General features: G+C 40.1%; 1 protein-coding gene across 5 annotated transcripts in view; it reads right to left on the bottom strand.

Moving 5' to 3' along the window:
* Window positions 1-21,370, bottom strand: part of HERC2 (HECT and RLD domain containing E3 ubiquitin protein ligase 2) — a 235,078-nt gene that overhangs the window by 141,820 nt on the left and 71,888 nt on the right. For all 5 annotated transcript variants that reach the window (XM_027554355.1, XM_027554358.1, XM_027554357.1 and 2 more), the window contains 6 exons: window positions 20,592-20,820; window positions 20,362-20,486; window positions 7,973-8,151; window positions 3,706-3,890; window positions 2,052-2,207; window positions 1,165-1,350 (listed from right to left, as the gene is read on the bottom strand). In XM_027554355.1, coding sequence (XP_027410156.1) covers window positions 1,165-1,350; window positions 2,052-2,207; window positions 3,706-3,890; window positions 7,973-8,151; window positions 20,362-20,486; window positions 20,592-20,820 — 1,060 coding nt within the window. The remainder of the gene's footprint in view (window positions 1-1,164; window positions 1,351-2,051; window positions 2,208-3,705; window positions 3,891-7,972; window positions 8,152-20,361; window positions 20,487-20,591; window positions 20,821-21,370) is intronic.

Genomic DNA, 21,370 nt, shown 5'->3' on the forward strand with positions numbered 1-21,370 from the left:
AAGAAACAGACGAACATTTAAGCAATTAATTTGTTATGGGTCACATGCCTATCTGATAAAACGATCAACAGAAGCAGGGGAACGGCAAGCACAAAAGCCCGGAGAAACCTTTCAGTAAGACAGAGACAGTGTTTGGGAAGGTTCTGCTTAATAAATGGTTTCCCCTGTGATCAGTCCCAAAGTTGACTTTGGTAATTTTGTGTATATGTTACACTTCACAATAAAAAAAAGTCTATGTCTGAACTGCTGATCAAATTATAAGCTCTCAACCACATAGAGTAAAACAGACAAAAATCACAAATGACCATTTAAGTTCACCAAAGTAGATGAATTGTGTTGAAAATATTAGCTATAATAAAGAAATAAAAAATAATGTTCAATATCCTAAGGCTGGTTATTTTCCTCGGGACACTTGTTACTTTTTGTGTTAAGTAATACATATAAAAATGACAGTCTACAATGGTAGAAAGGCCTACCTTGCTTCAGCTTTCCTATAAAATGAAAGGTAAAGCACAATTAATTCTGTAAGTCCAGGAAGTCATAATGCTTAGACTTAGATTCAAGTGTCAAAGTTCAAAACTTTGAAAAGATAAGTTTCATTCCAATTTGGTAAGCACTAGAGACAGAAAGGATGGGAAGTGCCCAGTAGACTGTGGAAATTCCATAACTCATTAACATCACATAAGGCCACTGAGTTTAAGAAAGCCTTCCCATATCAATGTCTGCCTCCAAAGCAGGATCATAACTAACCATTTCAACTATATCTTCTGGAGACAATTCCCAAGAAAGGATTTTCCAGAATGCTCTAAAATAATCCAATTCAGGATGTAACAACCATTACTGACAGAAAAACTTTTCTTAAATATAACCCAAAACTATTCTGATGTTTCTTATCTTTGTTTTCCACTTACACTACCATCAAAGTGCTCAGTCGCTTCAGTCGTGTCTGACTCTGCAGCCCCATGGACCGCAGCCTGCCAGTTTCCTCTGTCCAAGAGACACTCCAGGCAAGAACACTGGAGTGGGTTGCCACCTCCTTCTCCACACTACAATCAGTGAAAATGGCAATAACTGGTGTTCCTTTGTCAAATTAGTCTTTCAAATGAAAGAGCAGACTAGGACAAAACTTTCCCCAGTGCAAGTCCTTAAGTGAAGGTGCCATACCCATGATGCCAGGCCAGGCTAACTCTTCAAGGTCATCCCTCTCCTTTCCTGGTGCCAGGTGGTTGAACCGATCCAGATGTTCTAACAAGCCACCCAGTAGAGGGACAGCTCCAGCCTCCTGCATGAGACCAGCATTTTTACTGAGCAGAAGCACTATAGACACTACTAGTTCTGGAAGGAGAATACCTACATTTAAAAAGAAAAAGAAAAAAAGGTATAAGACTTAAAACAAAAGTCTTTATCTTATAAAATCACTTTACAAGCTTGGGCTATGTTTAAATCCTGATAAATCACAAGATAAGGAACACTTGTCCTTCAGTATACTCTACAGGATTATTTTATCTTTCATTTTGAAAGAAACAAACATAGGTATCAAACAGAACCCTTTGAGTTATAAAAATACTTTTTTGAAAACACCGTTTCACCACAAAAGGAGTAGCTAGAGTTTTTTATTCAGAAAAACTAAGTGTTTTCAACTAAGTTAATCATCAGAAAAAAAGCACTCAATCATAATCATCTACTGTCACAGAATTAACTTGAAAAAATATTAAGGTCCTTAAAGGGGCAACTAATTCTTATGTTGCTGAAATAAAATTAGACAATTACCATTTATTTCATTATTGAAGTGCTAATAACGGTGGTATGACTCTAAAGCACCAATTCTATTTACACCAGGATGATTAACTCTAGAATTGCAACTAAAAAAGCAAAAGGTTAAAGACTAGGACTAGATATAGCCTAGTCTACAGTACTAGACATGTAGTTTACTCTACAGCACTAGATATATGAGGTAAAGGCATGCAAGTTTATCACAAAATGATACATTTTAAATCATATCAATCTTCAAAAATAAATACATGCCGACATTTAGGAAACAAGGTAAGTACCAGTGAAGTCCCCTTCCACAATGCAGGCCACCTCTGCAAAGTGCCGCCAGCTGGTGGAAGCAATGCTGGCTGCCACAGGCAGTATGTCTCCAATGTGTGTGCACAGAAGGGCTGTGTACTTCTTCAGCAAGGACCCAACCCCCATCAGTTCAGGACCTAGAGGGGAGATGTAGAGAATTTCATTTGCACTATCAAAATTTACCTTGTAAATAAACTTCATTGCTTCACTATTCTATCTTTATCTATTACATCTTTTATCTATAATAATTTTTTTCAAACAGGAGTGGTTATTAACCCTTACTTAGTCCTTGGCTCCTTTTACAGCACATAATTTGAAAAACAGTGAGTTTGGATATATCAATTTTTAAACACTGAACTACACAGTGTTTAAAAACACTAAACCAAAGTTATAACTTCAGAGTTCTAAAACCTTATACGCAACATACATGTTTTTCAAGTCCAAATCTTAAGGCCTGAAAATTACTCTCAATGAACAGTTATGCCGTTTTCGATGTCATAAAAAATCTTCAACTTTTCCTGGTTCAACTTTTCCTGCTACATGACTCTTAATAGTCCTTGTGAGTTTATGACATCTCTTTCAGACTGAAATAGTTCACTGATTTCAACCTGAAATTTTCCATCTTCTACAGGTGCCTAACTATTTTCAGGAAGTAATCAAATTGTGTTAGAATACACCAGCTATAAAAACACTAAAAAAAAGTAGAAGACCCTTCCATTCCTGGCACAGAACTATCCCATAAAGACCCAACCACTCCTCTGGAGTTTGTGCAAGTGCTCTACTCTACACTGTACACAGAACTGAGCTCTTTCTTACATATCATCCTAATTCTCACAGGCACCCTCAAGTCTCATCCTAAGTCTGGTAGGTGAGGAATCAACAACTCCCAGGAGACTTTGTCCTATATCCAGCAGCTAACAAGCTAAAGCTGTAACTGAGATTCTCTTCCTCCAACAATGATGCATTTCTCCTACTACACTCATCTAGCTTACCAGGGTGACATACAAATATTAGGTCACAATTCTGTCCCCACATTATGTCAGTCTCTAACAGTCTGTAACTAACATGTGGAATAAGTCTAACAGACCTTCTATAAGACTGCTTCCGCTGCTGCTGCTAAGTCGCTTCAGTCTTGTCCGACTCTGTGCGACCCCATAGATGGCAGACCACCAGGCTCCCCCATCCCTGGGATTCTCCAGGCCAAGAACACTGGAGTGGCTTGCCATTTCCTTCTCCAATGCATGAAAGTGAAAGTGAAGGGGAAGTTGCTCAGTCGTGTCCTACTCTTAGCGACCCCATGGACTGCAGCCTACCAGGCTCCTCTGCCCATGGGATTTTCCAGGCAAGAGTACTGGAGTTGGGTGCCATTGCCTTCTCCTAACCTGAACATAAAGGATGCTATTTCTCATCTCTAAGGAATTTAAATGTTAACACAATGAAATAAAAATACTGATGAGTTTAAAACAGAAATATCTGTCCAAAATAAAAAGTAAATGTAAAATAAAGTCCTCCAAAATTGGTACATCTAATAGTATAAAACCTACACATGTAGGCCATGCAGAATAGGTATGTCAAAAAGCCTAAATAAAAAAGTCAAAATATATACAAGACACTTTAACACTTAAAGTAACTTACTAGAAATTTCTGAAGTCTGACCAACACTTTCTCCTGGATAAAGTTTACTGATAAGTAAGCGCTGAAAACGCAGCAACAAATCCAATGAAGCAGATCTTTCACGACTATGTTGCTCAAAGTCTAGACATGATGATATCCGACGGGCAACATCTTTCAATCTGGCTACTGTCTGAGAAGCAATGTTTCTATGTAGGAGAAAGAAAATTGCAAAATTAAGCAAGTTATGTTTGTATTTAAAGAGGGGAGGGATGTAAAAAAAAATCACAACATAAATTAGAAATAAAGACCATACACCCTCGTGACCTGCGGCTGGCTTCCTTCCCCAATGTGTCAGGTGTACATGCAATAAGCATACCTCATTCAAAACTAAGCAGAGGCGTGCAGAAGACACTCAAAGGTAGAATGATACCCCTTGCCTTACAAATGTGCTCTTAAGGAGTTGCATGGAATAGTCCAAAATAATAGAAAACTCCTCTATAAACCTTTGGAAGGAAAAGTAACTGTTATATAATTTTTTATCCAAAGCTGCATTTCAAATACAAATGTGATACTATTCTTAAAGATAAGATCCACTCGCACTTCATTTCAAATACAAATGCAACACTATTCTTAAAGATAAGATCCACTCACATTTCTGCATCTGCCTCACAAGTCTACCTTCAGATCTACTCAATTAAGCACCAGAGTGGGCCATGTGAAGGATACCCAGGGTTCAGAAAGTACAAGAAGGAAGACCAGAGTGGGTACAAATAAAAAAAGTCACAGTTAAAAGGTGCTCAAAGAACACAGAAACAAGGAAAGGAGAAGAGGGTCTGATACCAACTGCAGGATCCAACTTGAGTAATGAACCATCAGTAGATAATTGGGGAGAAAAGAGAAAGTATAATTAGAACAGTACTAAATGTTCCATGAGCAGAATGCAAAGGAACAAGGGCACAGAGGTCAAGACAAAGAAGGGGAGTGGACACAGTGGACACTGTAGGTGACAGAGTGCCAGGCTGCTGGGAATAAATTCTGCAGTGCTCAGCCACCAAGTTTTGAAAGAATGTGCTATCCTTTTTGTGTCCAAGAAGGTAACTCAAGTGAGTGTGAAGGCAGATTAGAAGGCACGGAGAACACCAGATCAGACCCGACCACTCAGGGACAGCCCAGCACCAAGCGGACAAGGCCTGCCCTGCGGTCCTGAGAAGAGGAAGAGAAAGTAAGTCAGAGAAAGAGAAGAGCCAAAGCAGAGCCTGGCTGGGAACTTCTGTCAATGTAGCCCCACCACACCAGCCCTATTCCAGCCAAGAGCGCCTGGCATGGTCACTGAGCAGCAAAGTCCAGAACCTCTGCACAACACCAGGCCATGGAGAAGCATTCTGGTCCACTTCTTTGATTTCTTACACAATAGCAAGTTTAAGCAGAACCTCCAACAACCATACCTGCCCCCAGGCCTCAGTCCAGGAACTCATTCTGTCCTCACTCTACTCTACCTATAGCCGTGGAGTGAGGACAGAAGCAGAAGACACACATCAACATACACAGACAAGGTTGCAAACAAAAGGCAACAGGGAACCCTGGCTTGTGCTCAGCACTCCCAGCCACACAAAATGCAAGTGGGTGCTCAGAGCTTTGTTTTCGGTTCACCTCATCTTCCTGCTCCATGACCTGATAACCTGACCTGATAACCTGCCCTGATAACCGTATCACTAAAAGAAACAGTCTAGAATCTCGCTTTTATGCCATACATGATGGAGCAAAATATATTAACAGAACACAATACAAATGTTATTTCCCTAATAAAAAATTCAGAACCACAGTCAAAGTGTATAATTCTGACAGAGTTTCATTGACTTAAAAATCTTCATAGCTCTCTATTTCCAAATATAAATGGTTTTCTGTGGCTCTTTGTCAGGATAGGAGTTACTCTGAAATCTGTTTCATGGCTTGCTTTGGGCAAACTACAATTTCTCCAACCTGTTGTCCAAATAATAAAATGCATCAGATGTCTCCAAAATCTCCAAACTGTAAACCTTCAGATTATTTTTCAACAACTCCATCAGCCAAGTCAATACATGAGTCTCATTTAGTCACAAAACCTTAAGGTTGGAAATAAATGTTAAAGTCTATCTCTCTAAGAGGAAAGGCAAATTATCTATGCTTATGAAAAGAGCAGAGATCACAGGCATTCTGTCAGTGAGAAAGTCATTCATACATTATTCTTTTTCTCTTTTCCAAAAAACTTTAAGGTACTATTTACTTCCATGATTCAGTTTTTGTTTTGTGTTTTCCAAATAAGTACATCTTCATTATAAACTTGCTGCGGGGCCAACTCCTGCCTGTATGCCAAAGGAACCAAAAGTAAAGAGGAAGGGTCAGAAGACAATGTGAGAATGGTATAGAGAACATAGTGCAACAGGAAACGTCTGCCAGGGACTTACACACGTAATTTAGAATGTCTACCACTCACACAAATAAAGGTAAAAAGAACATGTAAAATCAGTGTTAATAATGTATTTATTACCATATACTTAAAATATTATCATTTCAATGTAAAACCAATAAAAAACACTGAGAGTTTTATATCAGTTCTTTTTTACATAAAGTCTTCAAAAGCCATTGTGTATTCTGTATATTTTGTACATTTGTATATTTTGTGTATTTTGTACATTTCAATTCAGATAACTAAATTTTCATTGCAAATACCTGATCTGCACTTAAGGCTCATAAAAATGAAGAGATGAAAAGGTCAATTCATATGGCTTATTCCAAACATAAGTTTTCTAATAGTTGAATCAGGTCTAAGTTTTTAATTTGAACTTTAATTAATAAAAAAATAAAATCTCAGTGTCTTGGCTACATTGTGGACACATTTCAAATGTTCATCACATCAATGTGGCAAATGACTGCCAGACTAAACAGCATAGGTGCAGGCAGGTTAAGAGGGACAGGTCTCTACACACCGAGGGAAGAGACAGTCTGAACAGGCAGGAGAGCAAGAGAGCTGGCCTCTCATGAGGATGGTAACCTACCACAGGATGGAGAACAGGGAGCCCTCTGGTTGGCAGTGAGACCAGTGGGCCTAGGCACAGCCTCCTCAGCAAAGGAAGGCATAGTTAAGAACACAGAAAAGCACGTCTTGAGTTACATGCTTTTGCTTTAAAACTTCTGCATAACAATGACCATTTTCTCACTTGATCCTTAACTAACTCTGCAATGTAAACACTACTGTTATTACTCCCACAGTTACCACACTGGGCAGAGTTTCAGCTGCCAACTTTACACAAGCAGTCACAACTGAAATTTTCCAGGAAAAATTCTCAAGCTCTTTTCATTACCACCAAATACACTGAGTTAATTCACTTTATTTCAAATTGTGATTCTGAAGATTACAATGTACAAACATTGATTTTTAAAAAACCATCATCAGATTATTTTTTAAAATAAGAAAAAGCTTTTTAATTAGCATTTACTAAAATCTATAAAAGGAATTAGCTATAAAACATCCTCTTTTAAAAGCCACAGTGTGCCTGGTAAACTCTGGTGTTTCCTCATGTGGAGGGCAGGCCAACCCACACAAGCACACCCACCACTGCTCTGCATCTAGGGCTCACTTTCCTTTCTATATAAAAAATAAACCAGGAGCCAGGTTTACACAGAGTGGAGTTGTGTTACATAAAGGAGAATAATTTTTCAATGTCTAACAAATGCCTTTCAGAAACCACCCTGCTCTTTCACTTTTTTTGAAGGGCACAGTGACACAGGCTGACATTTTTCAGCAAACAGTGAGTAACTACTTCAGCCCTTATCTATGTTAGTCTCTGTTTATATTCTGATTCTCACTGGATCTTATCTCCTTCTGATTAAGTCCTTCAAATACAATGCTCACCATTCTTTTATTTAGTTCAGCTTTTAAAAGTTGTCTTAGAAATAAATATATATAAATCTATGATAGACAGAATGGCCAATGACACAACCAACTATTAAAAAAAATCTTACCATGATGATTTTCATTTCTATCTACCTACTTACTAATGAAGATAAGAATCTCACCCTACACTTATCACACACTCCAATTTTCTCCTGTGAGAAAACCTTTGGAATCTCTACTTCATACACTCTAACCTCTCATTTCACCTATATTTAAGAGTCTGCTCTAAAGTCTGTCTGAGGTACTTTCTGGAGTATTTCCTCAACAACTGAAGACATTTTTGAGTCCCCAGCACTCAATCTATCTTATTATGAAAATCAATAATTCTATTAAAATACATCTAATACTATTTACCTAAGAAGCTGTTGAATAAGCTGAACCAGAGGCAAGCACTGTTTTCCAGAAGATTCATAGATTCCCGTATTAATAAGATCTTTATCCAATGGAGTCCTACTTCTATGAAATGTCGAGGCATTTGCTTCCTGTTCATCAATTTCTTTTTCCTTCTGTGCTTCTTTTTTGGCTTCAATATCCTGTAATTCATGAAATACAAATTGGTTACCAGTAATCTTAGAAGCAGGCATGGAGGCACCGTGGGCTGAGCCTGGACCCCACAGCCTAGCTGTGTGCTGACCCACGCACCTGGGGACACTGGCTCACAGCCAAGCACTGAAAATCACACTGCTCAGCTGCTCTGTCGGAGAAGGCAATGGCACCCCAGTCCAGTACTCTTGCCTAGAAAATCCCATGGACGGAGGAGCTTGGTAAGCTGCAGTCCATGGCATCGCTAAGAGTTGGACGCGACTGAGCGACTTCACTTTCACTTTTCACTTTTCACTTTCATACATTGGAGAAGGAAATGGCAACCCACTCCAGTGTTCTTGCCTGGAGAATCCCAGGGACAGGGGAGTCTGGTGGGCTGCCGTCTATGGGGTCGCACAGAGTCGGACACGACTGAAGCGACTTAACAGCAGCAGCAGCTGCTCTGTTTGTAAACAGACAATTTGTCCTACAAACCCAACTGTCCAGGCTGCCAGTGCAAATGCTCTCCAGCCTCTGTGAAGCTCTTAGAATCTTTACTCCTGCTACTGGCCCTCACAACACCCAATGTGATCACCTAGGCAGAATCTATCTGCTTTGTAAACATGAAGCAATAAACCACTGAATGAGAGGATATATCCACAAGTTCTGTATCTGACATGGGACCTAAAAAATAGAGAAAGAACTCTTACAACTCAAAAATTAAAAGACAAATTACCTAGTTGTAAAGTAAGCAAAAAATGAATGGACATATCTTCAAAGAAGATATATAAATAGCTAATGAGCACATGAAAAGATATTCTACATCATTAGTCATCAGGGAATTTCACATCTGTCAGGACAGTAGAACAAAAAAGATGAATAGTATTAACAGCAAGCACTAGCAAGCATATGGAGAAATTGGAACTGACATACAATGTTACTGGGCATGTAGAATGGTACCGTCACTTAAGAAAACACTCTGACTATACCTCGAAACATTACACACAGAGTTACCATAAAACTCAGCAACTCTACTCCAAGGCATATGCCCATAAGGAATAAACACATATGTCCACAAAAAAACCTACACACAAATATTCATAACAGCATTATTCATAATAACTTAAAAGAGGGAATAATCTAAATGTCCATCAGCTGATAAACAGGTAAACAAAATGTGCTATATCCATACAAGAGAATACTGTCTAGCAACTTTAAAAAATTAAGTACAATATGAAGGTCACAACCTCACTGAACTCTGAAAACACTGTTAACTGGAAAAAGCCAAATACAAAAAGCCACACACTGTGCAAATTCATTTATATGAAGTGTCCAAAACAGAGAAATCTTTACAAACATAAAGTGGATTAGTGGTAGTCAGTGGCTGCAAGGAGTGGGGAATGGGCAGAAACGATTAAGGAGCACAAACTTTCTTTCTGGAGTGAGATAAGTCAGGAAATTAGACATTAGTGACAATGGCTGAAAAATTCTTCAAATATACAAAAAAAAATCACTTTAAAAAACTGAATTTTATACTAGGTGAAGTAGAACTCAATAAGTTATTATTTTAAACAAGTTCTGAAGGAGGTATCTTTTGCCAGTCAAATGCAACCAATGTTCCTGAAAATGTACTATATACCAAGCATTCCTCTAGCAGTCAAATTTAATGCAAAAAAAGCTAAGAATGTACTATATACCAAGCATTCCTCTAGCAGTCAAATTTACTGCAAAAAAAGCATACAACTTCTTTCCTTCTGGTCTTTATTTTCTAACAGTGAACACCAGAATAAGTCTAAACACAACAGTCTGCTCCATCCTGAGAAGTGGCTGGACTAGAATTGTGCCACCCACAATTAAGGTAAGAAGGCGACATGGGTTGGAAAGCTTAAAACTGTGTGTGCTTTTGACCAAATTTTATTACTAAAACTTTTTCATAATCAGTTCAGTTCAGTTGCTCAGTGATGACCAACTCTTTGCGACACCACGGACTGCAGCACACCAGGCCTGCCCATGTATCACCAACTCCCGAGCTTGTTCAAAATAGTATCCATTGAGTCCGTGATGTCATCCAACCATCTCATCCTCTATCAGCCCATTCTCCTCCTGCCTTCAAACTTTCTAAGTATCAGGGTCTTTTCTAATGATTCAGTTCTTCGCATCAAGTGGCCAAATTGTTGGGAGCTTTGGCTTCAGCATCAGTACTTCCAATGAATGTTTAGGACTGATTTCCTTTAGGATGGACTGGTTTGATCTCCTTGTAGTGCAAGGGACTCTCAAAGAGTTATCTGCAACACCACAGTTAAAAAGCATCAATTCATCGGCACTCAGCCTTCATTATGGTCCAAATCTCACATCCATACGTGACTACTGGAAAAACCATAGCTTTCACTAGACAGACCTTTGTCCGCAAAGGGCTGTCTCTGCTTTTTAACATGCTGTCTACGTTTGTCATAGCTTTTCTTCCAAAGAGAAAGCGTCTTTCAATTTCAAGGCTGCAGTGACCATTTGCAGTGATTTTGGAGTCCAAGAAAGTAAAGTCTGTCACTGTTTCCATTGTTTCCCATCTATTTGCCATAAACTGATGGGACTGGATGCCATGATCTTGAATTTCTGAATGTTGAGTTTTAAGCCAGCTTTTCCACTCTCCTCTTTCACTTTCATCAAGAGGCTCTTTAGTTCCTCTTTGCTTTCTTCCATAAGGGTGATGTCATCTGCATCTTTGAAGTTATTGATATTTCTCCCGGCAATCTTGATTTCAGCTTGTGCTTCATCCAGCCCAGCATTTTGCATGATGTACGCTGCATATAAGTTAAATAAGCAAGGTAACAATATGCAGCCTTGACGTACTCCTTTCCCAACTTGGAACCAGTCTATTGTTCCATGTCAGATCTCACTGTTGCTTCTTTTCTTTTTATTTTTTAATTGAAGGATAATTGCTTTACAGAATTTTGCTGTTTTCTGTTAACCGTTGCTTCTTGACCTGCATACAGATTCCTCAGGATGCAGGTAAGGTGGCCTGATATTCCCATCTCTTTAAGAATCTCCCACAGTTTGTTGTGATCCACATAGACAAAGACTTTAGGCAGTGAATGAAGCACAAGTAGATGTTTTTCTGGAACGTCTTGCTTTTTCTATGATCCAACGAATGTTGGCAACTTCCTCTCTGGTTCCTCTGCATTTTCTAAATCCAGATTGAACATATGAAAGTTCTTGGTTCATGTACTGTCGAAGACTACCTTGGAGAATTTTGAGCATTACTTTACTAGCATGTGAGGTGAGTGCAATTATGTGTGAGTTTGAACATTCTTTAGCATTGCCTTTCTTTGGGAATGAAATGAAAATTGACCTTTTCCAGTCCTGTGGCCACTGCTGAGTTTTCCAAATTTGCTGGCATTTTGAGTGCAATACTTCAAAAGATCATCATTTAGGATCTGAAATAGCTCAGCTGGAATTCCATCACCTCCACTAGCTTTGTCCTAGTGATGCTTCCTAAGGCCCACTTGACTTCACATTCCAGGATGTATGGCTCTAGGTGAGTGATCACACCATCATGATTATCTGGGTCATTAAGATCTTTTTTGGATAATTTGTCTATGTATTCTTGCTACCTCTTCTTAATATCTTCTGCTTCTGTTAGGTCCATACCGTTTCTGTCCTTTATTTGCCCATCTTTGCATGAACTGTTCCCTTGGTACCTCTAATTTTCTTGAAGAGATATCTAGTCTTTCCCATTCTATTGCTTTCTTCTATTTTTTTGCACTGATCACTTAGGCTTTCTTACCTCTCCTTGTTATTCTTTGGAACTCTGCATTCAGATGGGTGTATCTTTCCTCTTCTCCTTTGCCTTTTGCTTCTCTTCTTTTCTCAGCTATTTGTAAGGCCTCCACAGACAACCACTTTGCCTTTTTTCATTTCTTTTTCTTGGAGATGGCTTTGTTCACCACCTCCTGTACAATGTTACGAACCTCCGTCCATAGTTCTTCAGGAACTCTATCAGAACTAATCCTTTGAGTCTATTTGTCACTTCCCGTGTATAATTCTAAGGGATTTGATTTAGGTCACACCTGAATGGTATAGTGGTTTTCCCTACTTTTTCCAATCTAAGTCTGAATTTTGCAATAAGGAGTTCATGATCTGAGCCACTCAGCTCCCAGTTTTGTTGTTGCTGACTGTATAGAGCTTCTCCATCTTTGGCTGCAAAGAATATAATCAATCTGATTACAGTGTTGACCATCTAGTGATGTCCATTTGTAGAGTCAGCAGTTGTGTTGTTGCAAGAGGGAGTTTGCTATGACCACTATGTTCTCTTGGCAAAACTCTGATAGCCTTTGCCCTGCTTCATTCTGTACTCCAAGGCCAAACATACCTGTTACTCCAGGTATCTCTTGAGGTCCTACTTTTGCATTCCAATCCTCTATGATGAAAAGGACATCTTTTTTTGGTGTTAGTTCTAGAAGATCTGTTGTTTTCCTCTATTTCTTTGCATTGATTGCTGAGGAAGGCTTTCTTATCTCTTCTTGCTATTCTTTGGAACTATCCATTCAGATGCTTATATCTTTCCTTTTCTCCTGTGCTTCTCACTTCTCTTCTTTTCACAGCTATTTGTAAGGCCTCCCCAGACAGCCATCTTGCTTTTTTGCATTTCTTTTCCATGGGGATGGTCTTGATCCCTGTCTCCTGTACAATGTCACGAACCTCATTCCATAGTTCATCAGACACTCTGTCTATCAGATCTAGTCCCTTAAATCTATTTCTCACTTCCACTGTATAATCATAAGGGATTTGATTTAGGTCATATCTGAATGGTCTAGTGGTTTTCCCTACTTTCTTCAATTTCAGTCTGAATTTGGCAATAAGAAGTTCATGATCTGAGCCACAATCAGCTCCCAGTCCTGTTTTTGCTGAATGTATAGAGCTTCTCCATCTTTGGCTGCAAAGAATATAATCAATCTGATTTCAGTTTTGACCATGTGGTGATGTCCATGTGTAGAGTCTTCTCTTGTGTTGTTGGAAGAGGGTGTTTGCTATGACCAGTGCGTTCTCTTGGCAAAATTCTATTAGTCTTTGCCCTGCTTCATTCCGTATTCCAAGGCCAAATTTGCCTGTTACTCCAGGTGTTTCTTGACTTCCTACTTTTGAATTCTAGTCCCCTATAATGAAAAGGACGTCTTTTTTGGGTGTTAGTTCTAAAAGGTCTTGTAGATCTTCATAGAACCGTTCAACTTCAGCTTCTTCAGCGTTACTGGTTGGGGCATAGACTTGGACTACTGTGATATGGAATGGTTTGCCTTGGAAACGAACAGAGATCATTCTGTACTCCTTGGAAGAAAAGTTATGACCATCCTAGATAGCATACTGAAAAGCAGAGACATTACTTTGCCATTACAAAGGTCCGTCTAGTAAAGGCTATGGTTTTTCCAGTGGTCATGTATGGATATGAGAGTTGGACTGTGAAAAAAGCTGAGAGCCAAAAAATTGATGCTTTTGAACTGTGGTGGTGGAGAAGACTCTTGAGAGTCCCTTGGACTGCAAGGAGATCCGACCAGTCCATTCTAAAGATCAGCCCTGGGTGTTCTTTGGAAGGACTGATGCTAAAGCTGAAACTCCAGTACTCTGGCCACCTCATGCGAAGAGTTGACTCATTGGAAAAGACTCTGATGCTGGGAGGGATTGGGGGCAGGAGGAGATGGGGATGACAGAGGATGAGCTGGCTGAACAGCATCACCGACTCAATGGACGTGAGTTTGAGTGAACTCCGGGAGATGGTGATGGACAGCGAGGCCTGGCATGCTGCGATTCATGGGGTCGCAAAGTGTCGGACACGACTGAGCAACTGAAATGAAGTGAACTGAACTGAACTAGAAGGTCTTGTAGGTCATCATAGAATCATTCAACTTCATCTTCTTCAGCATTACTAGTCAGGTCATAGACTTGGATTACTGTGATGCTGAATGGTTTGCCTTAGAAATGAACAGAGATCAGTCCATCCTTTTCGAGACTGCACCCAAGTACTGCATTTTGGACTCTTGTTGACTACAAGGGCTACTCCATTTCTTCTAAGAGATTCTTGCCCACAAGAGTAAATATAATGGTCATCTGAGTTAAATTCACCCACGCCAGTCCGCTGATTCCTAAAATGTCGATGTTCACTCTTGCCATCTCCTGTTTGACCTCTTCCAGTCTAACTTGATTCATGGACCTAACATTCCAGGTTCCTATGCAATATTGTTCTTTCCAGCATCGAACTTTACTTCCATCACCAGTCACATCCACCCCTGGGTGTTGTTTTCTCTTTGGCTCCATCTCTTCATTCTTTCTGGAGTTATTTCTCTACTCTTCTCCAGTAGCAGATTGAACACGTACTGACCTGGGAAGTTCATCTTTCACTGTCATATTTTGTTACCTTTTCATACTGTTCATGGGGTTCTCAAGGCAAGAATACTGAAGTAGTTTCCTATTCCCTTCTCCAGTGGACCATGGTTTGTGGACCCATCCAGTGGACCCAATCCATCTTGGGTGGTCCTAGATGGCATGGCTCTTAGTTTCATTAGGTTAGACAAGTTTGTGACCCATGTGATCAGTTTGGTTGGAAGTTAAAGTGAAGTCGCTCAGTTGTGTCCAACTCTTTGCAACCCCGTGGACTGTAGCCTAACACGCTTCTCCATCCATGGGATTTTCCAGGCAAGAGTACTGGAATGGGTTGCCATTTCTTTCTCCAGAGGATCTTCCTGACCCAGGGACTGAACCCGGGCCTCCGGCATTGTAGGCAGATGCTCTACCGTCTAAGCCACCCGAGATCAGTTTGGTTAGATTTCTGCAATTGTGGTTTTCATTCTGTCTGCCCTCTAATGGATAAGGATAAGAGGCTTTTGGAAGCTTCCTGATGGGAGGGCCTGGCTGTCTAGCTCTGATGGGTGGGGCCACGCTCAGTAAATCTTTAATCCATTTTTCTGTTGATGGGTGGGGCTGTCTTCCTTCCCTGTAGTTTGGTCTGAGGCCAAAACATGGTATGGGTAATGGCAGCCTCCTTCAAGAGGAATTATGCTAGTATGCTGCAGCGCCCAGGACTGTCGCATTCAGTGTGCCTTACCCTGTGCCAGGACTGTTACAGGCAAGTCTGGCTCAGTCTCTGGTGGCGACACTGCTTCTTTCTCCTGGGTCCTGGTGCACAAGGTTTTGTTTGTGCCCTATCCAAGAGCCTGTTTCCCCAGTCCTATGGAAGTTATGTAATCAAATCCCCTGGCCTCCAAAGTCAACTTCCTTCGGGTTCTCAGTCCCTTTGCTGGAATCCCAGGTTGGGAAATCTGTTGTGGGCCCTTGAACTTTTGTAACAGTGCAAGAACGTCTTTGGTGTAATTGTTCTCCAGTTTGTGGGTCGACTGCTCGGTGGCTCTATGGTGAGGCTAATGGTGACCTCCTCAAGAGGACTTATGCTACACACCGTGCCTCCTAGGTCTGCTGCAGCCAAAGCCCCTGTCCCCACGGCAGGCTACTGTTGACCCATGCCTCCACAGGAGACACTCCAACAATCAAAGGCAGGTCTGGCTGTCTCTGTGGGGTCCCTGGGTCCTGGTGTGCACAAAGTTTTGTTTGAGCCCTCTGAGTGTGTCTGGCTGATATGGGGTTTGATTCTAAATGCAACTCCGCCTTTCCTACCATCTTGTTGGGCCTTCTCCTTTGCTGTTGGATATAGGGTATCTTTTTTTGGTGGGATCCAACAGTCTCCTGTTAATGGTTGTTCAGCAGTGAGTTGCAATTTTGGAGTTCTTGCAGAAGATGAACACACATCCTTCTACTCTGCCATCTTTACCATCTTTTTCCTAATTATCATTCTTACAACCAATAACTTATAATCTTTAAGAATATAATTAAAAATTACTTATAGTAATGTTGTTGTGCAGTTACTAAGTCATGTCCGACTCTTTCCAACCTATGGACTGCAGCATACCAGGCTTCCCTGTCCATCACTATTTCCCAGAGTTTGTTCAAATTCATGTCCGTTGAGTTGGTGATGCCATCAACCATCTCATCCTCTGCCGCTCCCTTCTCCTTCTGCCTTCAATCTTTTCCAGCAAGGGAATGTTTTCCAGTGAGTTGCCTCTTCACATCTGGTGGCTGAAGTACTGGAGCTTCAATTTCAGCATCAGGGCTTCCAATTAATAATTCAAGGTTGATTTACTTTAGGACTGACTAGCTTAATCTTCCTGCAGTCCAAGGGACTCTCCAGATTCTTCTCCAACACCACAATTCAAAAGCATTACTTTGGTGTGAAGCCTTCTTTATGATACAACTCTCATATCTGTACGTAACTACCAGAAAAAAACATAGCTTTGACTAGACAAACCTTTGCTAGCAAAGGGATGTTTCTGCTTTTTAATATGCTATCTAGGTTTGTCACAGCTTTCCTTCCAAAGAGCAAGTATCTTTTTCTTTCATGATTGCAGTCATTGTTTGCAGTGACTTTGGAATCCAAGAAAAAAAGAATCTGTCACTGCTTCCACTCCTTCCTCATCTATTTGCCATGATGTGATGGGACTGGCTTCTTTTTTTGAAAGCTGAGTTTCAAGCCAGCTTTTTCACTCTGATCTTTTACCCTCATCAAGAGGCTCTTTAGTTCCTCTTCACTTTCTGCCATTAAAGTGGTATTATCTGCATATCTGAAGTTGTTGATATTTCTCCTGGCAATCTTGATTCCAGCTTGCACTTCATCCAGCCCGGCATTTTGCATGATGTACTCTGCATATAAGTTAAATAAGCAGGATGACAATATACAGCCTTGATGTTACTCCTTTCCGAATTTGGAACCAGTCCGTTGTTCCTAACTGTTGCTTCTTGATAAAGGTTCTTGATAACCTTTTGCATAAAGGTTTCTGAGGAGACAGGTAAGGTGGTCCGGTATTCCCATCTCTAAGAATTTTCCAGTTTGTTGTGATCCATACAAAGGCTTTCTCATAGTCAATGAAACAGAAGCAGATTTGGGGCGGGGGGGACTTCCTTGCTTTTTCTGTGATCCAATCAACGTTAGCAATTTGCTGTCTGCTTCCTCTGCCTTTTCTAAACCCAGCTAGTATATCTGGAAGTTCTCAGTTCACATACTGTTGAAGCCTCACTTGAAGAATTTTGAGCATAACTGTACTAACATGTGAAATGAGCACAACCATACGATAGTTTGAACATTCTTTGGCACTACCCTTCTTTGGAAGTAGAATTAATATTTATAGTAGTACAACAACAACAACAAATATTTATAGTAGTAAAAATATCTAAAACCTAAATGGTCAACAATCAGAAATTGTTTTTAAAAAAGGAAACATTAGTCCTTTTCCTTACGACAGACTTCCCCAAAGCCAACAGAACAAATGGACATAGCAGAAGGGTATTCAATATAGATGACATGGCAACCTGATGAGTGAAAAAGATACAAGCCACTAAGACCAATTCTAACATTATAATTACTACTGTTAGTAAATATTTGCATTTTTGAAAGCCTGGAAGACTACACACAAAAAAATATTAACAATGATTAATCCCACATGATGAGGTTTTTTATTTATGCCTTTCTGTAGCTTCAAAGTATTTTTGTCTTAAAACAAATGGCCTTTTGGCTCTTTTTTTATGAACCTTAATTATTATCTAAGGATCAGCACCTGTATACTCTATAGCCTCTCTTCCCCTCCCAAGGTTCCACTCTCCAGCAGGAAGCACAAAATCAACATATGCTTACTAAATTAACAGGCTCTAAAAACACTGCTTGAGTCTAGTCCCCATATCACAGCTCCCATCAGGTGAGCTGTTACACTGAGCCACAGAAGACTCAGCAAGAGAAGGAAACAGCCTAGAATCAACAAACTGCCACTCACTACTTACAATACCTTAGCACCACTATTAACTTCTGTAGTACTTCTGTGTCCATGCCCTAAAATGAAATTTTAAGACAACTTTTTCCACTAGTGAAAAAAACTCACATTTTCTGGCAATACAAGAAAACTTTAAACAGAAAAATTTTCTCTGTCCTATGGCCTTTCTCTCCTCGCTGTGCATGTTGTATTCACATTAGTAAAAGTGAAGTCACTCAGCCGCGTGCAAATCTTTGCAACCCCATGGACTGTAGCTTTCCAGACTCCTATGTCCATGGGATTTTCCAGGCAAGTGTACTGGAATGGGTTGCCATTTTCTTCTCCAGGGGATTTTCCCAGCCCAGGGATCGAACCTGGGTCTCCCACATTGCAGGCAGACACTTTACCGTCTGAGCCACCAGGGAAGCCCCTGTGTATTCACATTATGCATGAACTAAACCTCCTCATCAGCAGATATACCTGCTCAACCAAAGAGAAACATTCTACCAGGATCAACATGTAATACCTTAAAAGAAAACCCTCCTTCTTGATTTTCTAAGAGGCCATGAGGAGGCTTAGATCTGGACTATGTAAACTGTCAATAATAACATCATTTAATGTACAGCCCTCTATCTCAAAAAACTTATATAACTGTGCCTTGACTTGTAATGGGTGCAATAGTTCTCAGAAATTTCTGAGATGCTGTTCCTGGGGTATAATCCTATATTTGGCCTGAATAAAATTTTCTATCCCTTTTTTAGATCCACTGATTTTTTTTGTCGACATCAACATGGCTGACAAAGTTAAAAGAGAGAATGAAAGTAAAGTACACAGCACAGCATCTGAGGGAGAAAAGGCACACAGTGCATCCTACTTGCTACTAACATCATTACATGTTGACTGCTTCTAATTTTTTTCAATTTAAGCAAAGTAGGTATATTTTCAAAACATTTTTAATACACTCACATCATCTGATTTTATCAGTTTAAGTTTTTAAATTGAAAACTATTATGACAAGAGCAACAAAAGTAGCTATGAATGACAAATATGCACATGCAAATAAAATTAACACCCCACCCTACTGTTTGACTGCTTCTAATTTTTTTCAATTTAAGCAAAGTAGGTATATTTTGAAAACATTTTTAATACACTCACATCATCCGATTTTATCAGTGTAAGTTTTTAAATTGAAAACTATTATGACAACAAGAGCAACAAAAGTAGCTATGAATGACAAGTATGCACATGCAAATACAAATTAACACCCCACCCTACTCCCAGAATAGCTATAGTCTTTAAAAAAAGACTGACATGCCTCATGTTAATGAGGTCAAGAAAGGGCTAGAACTCGCATACTGGCTGTTTAAATGTGCAATAAATGGCACAATCACGTTGAGAAATTGTATACACTCACCCTAGGATCCAGCAAATTCTAATTCAGAGTGTTTACCCAAAAGAAAAAAAGAAGTGTTCACTACAGGACTTGTACACAGCCATGATCACAGCAGCTCTAAGAATCAAAAATCATCATATGTCTACCAACAGGAGAATGGATACATCAACAGTGCCATAATCACACAAGGAAACACTTCTCACTAGCAAAAATTAATAACGCATCCAGCATATCTGAATCTAAAAATCATTATCAAGGCAAAATAAAGCTAACACAAATCAGTACTTATTGTATGATATCATTTATGTGAAAATCAAAACTGGCAAAAAAATTTCTTTTAATTTTTACTTATTTACTGATTTGGTGTTGGCTGCACTGGTCTTTGTTGCTGTACATGTGCTTTCTCTAGTTGTGACAAGCAGGACTACTCTCCAGTTGCAGTGTGTGGGCTTCTGAGCGCAGTGGCTTCTCTTGTTACGGAGCACACCAGCTTTGGTAGTTACGCCACTCAGTAGTTGGGGTGCCCAGGTTTAGTTATTCCTCTGCATGTGGAATCTTCCTGCACCAGGGATTGAACTCAGGTCCCCTGCATTGGCAGGCAGATTCTTAACCACTGCAAGTCCCTTAACCAATAAAGTCCCCCAAACTGGCCAACATCTTCTGAGAGAGGCAGGAAAAGTATGCTAACTTAACATGCACAAAGGCACTTTCTGGGGTGATGGCAATGATTTATATTATGATTGGGGTACCTGTCAAATTCACTTATTAATAAATAGACACAAAGTGGGTATATTTTATCATACTTAACAACTCAGTTCTTTTAAACTACTAGAAAAGTTTTAATTGCAGAAATATTTAGATGTTACTAAAAGTCTTATGTTTCAAAGTTTTTTTAATTCTGGCAAAGTTTCAATCTCAGCTCACTGGTAACTAAAATTGCTCCCATCAGCTTATACACACACGTGCACACACACATATTCCTAGGACCATACCTGGATTTCTGCAGTAATGGCTGCATTTAAGGCTGATTCTAAGCCTCCATCAGCCATTAAGCTGCCCACGAGAAGATCAATCATGAATCGACGACCTGGACTTATGTTAACTTCATTACCTGAAACTGGAAAAGGGCAAGTGTTTTCGCCAGTGTGTGGTAAGCACCATCCCCTGTCAGCACTCCTCCTGTGCCAGCCCCACACCACCCCTGTTCCTGGCCCAAGCCCACCTGCACAGGGTAGGAGAGCAGAGAGTGCCCGTGCCCGTTCCTCGGCAGTGGGCAGCAGCACTGACCATCCGCTCTGCAACACAGCCTGGGCAGCCGCCTGCACAGTACTCAACACGCCTGCACTGCTGGCCAGAGCCACCACGGTCTGCTTCAGGCTGTTGAGGAGGACGCTGCCCAGACCTAAACCAAGGAATTCTGGGTCAACCTGGTGACTAATGGCAGCATGCAACTGAAAGGAGAAAAACAATTTTTACTTAGAAGCCCTTAAAATGAATGCTTTTCAAATTTTTATTAAAATAATATCTCAAATTGAGTTTTATTCAAATAGTAAAGGAAAAACTTCCAGTATAGGTATTTTTTAAACTAAAAAATGTTTATCCATAGTAATTGAGAATCTGAGGTAAAGTATTTCCATAAGAGGAATTTTTTAAACCTGACTATAAGTACATATACAGAAAAGCTCAATATCAACAAACTCATTAAACCCTGTGGAAACAGCACCTCCACCCCACTCTCAACCACCTGTACCATAGAAATAAGGACTATAAAACAATCAAAAAAGTATTAGAAGAGTAGATAGTCAAGCTGAGGGTATATAAAGAAATGCCTCAAGAGCTAAACCAGGACTCACACAGACACATACACAACAGGAGCTAAGGGGTTCTGGGCTCTGAGAGCACACCAAAGCCTTTTGAGACACAGGAAGGCCCACTGAACAGGAGCTGCCTGTCAGTCAGCCAGGACCTGGGGGGCAACACACTACGCACACAAAGCTTTGG

The sequence above is a fragment of the Bos indicus x Bos taurus genome, chromosome 2 (genome assembly GCF_003369695.1).
Source record: "Bos indicus x Bos taurus breed Angus x Brahman F1 hybrid chromosome 2, Bos_hybrid_MaternalHap_v2.0, whole genome shotgun sequence".
Lineage (NCBI taxonomy): Eukaryota > Metazoa > Chordata > Mammalia > Artiodactyla > Bovidae > Bos > Bos indicus x Bos taurus.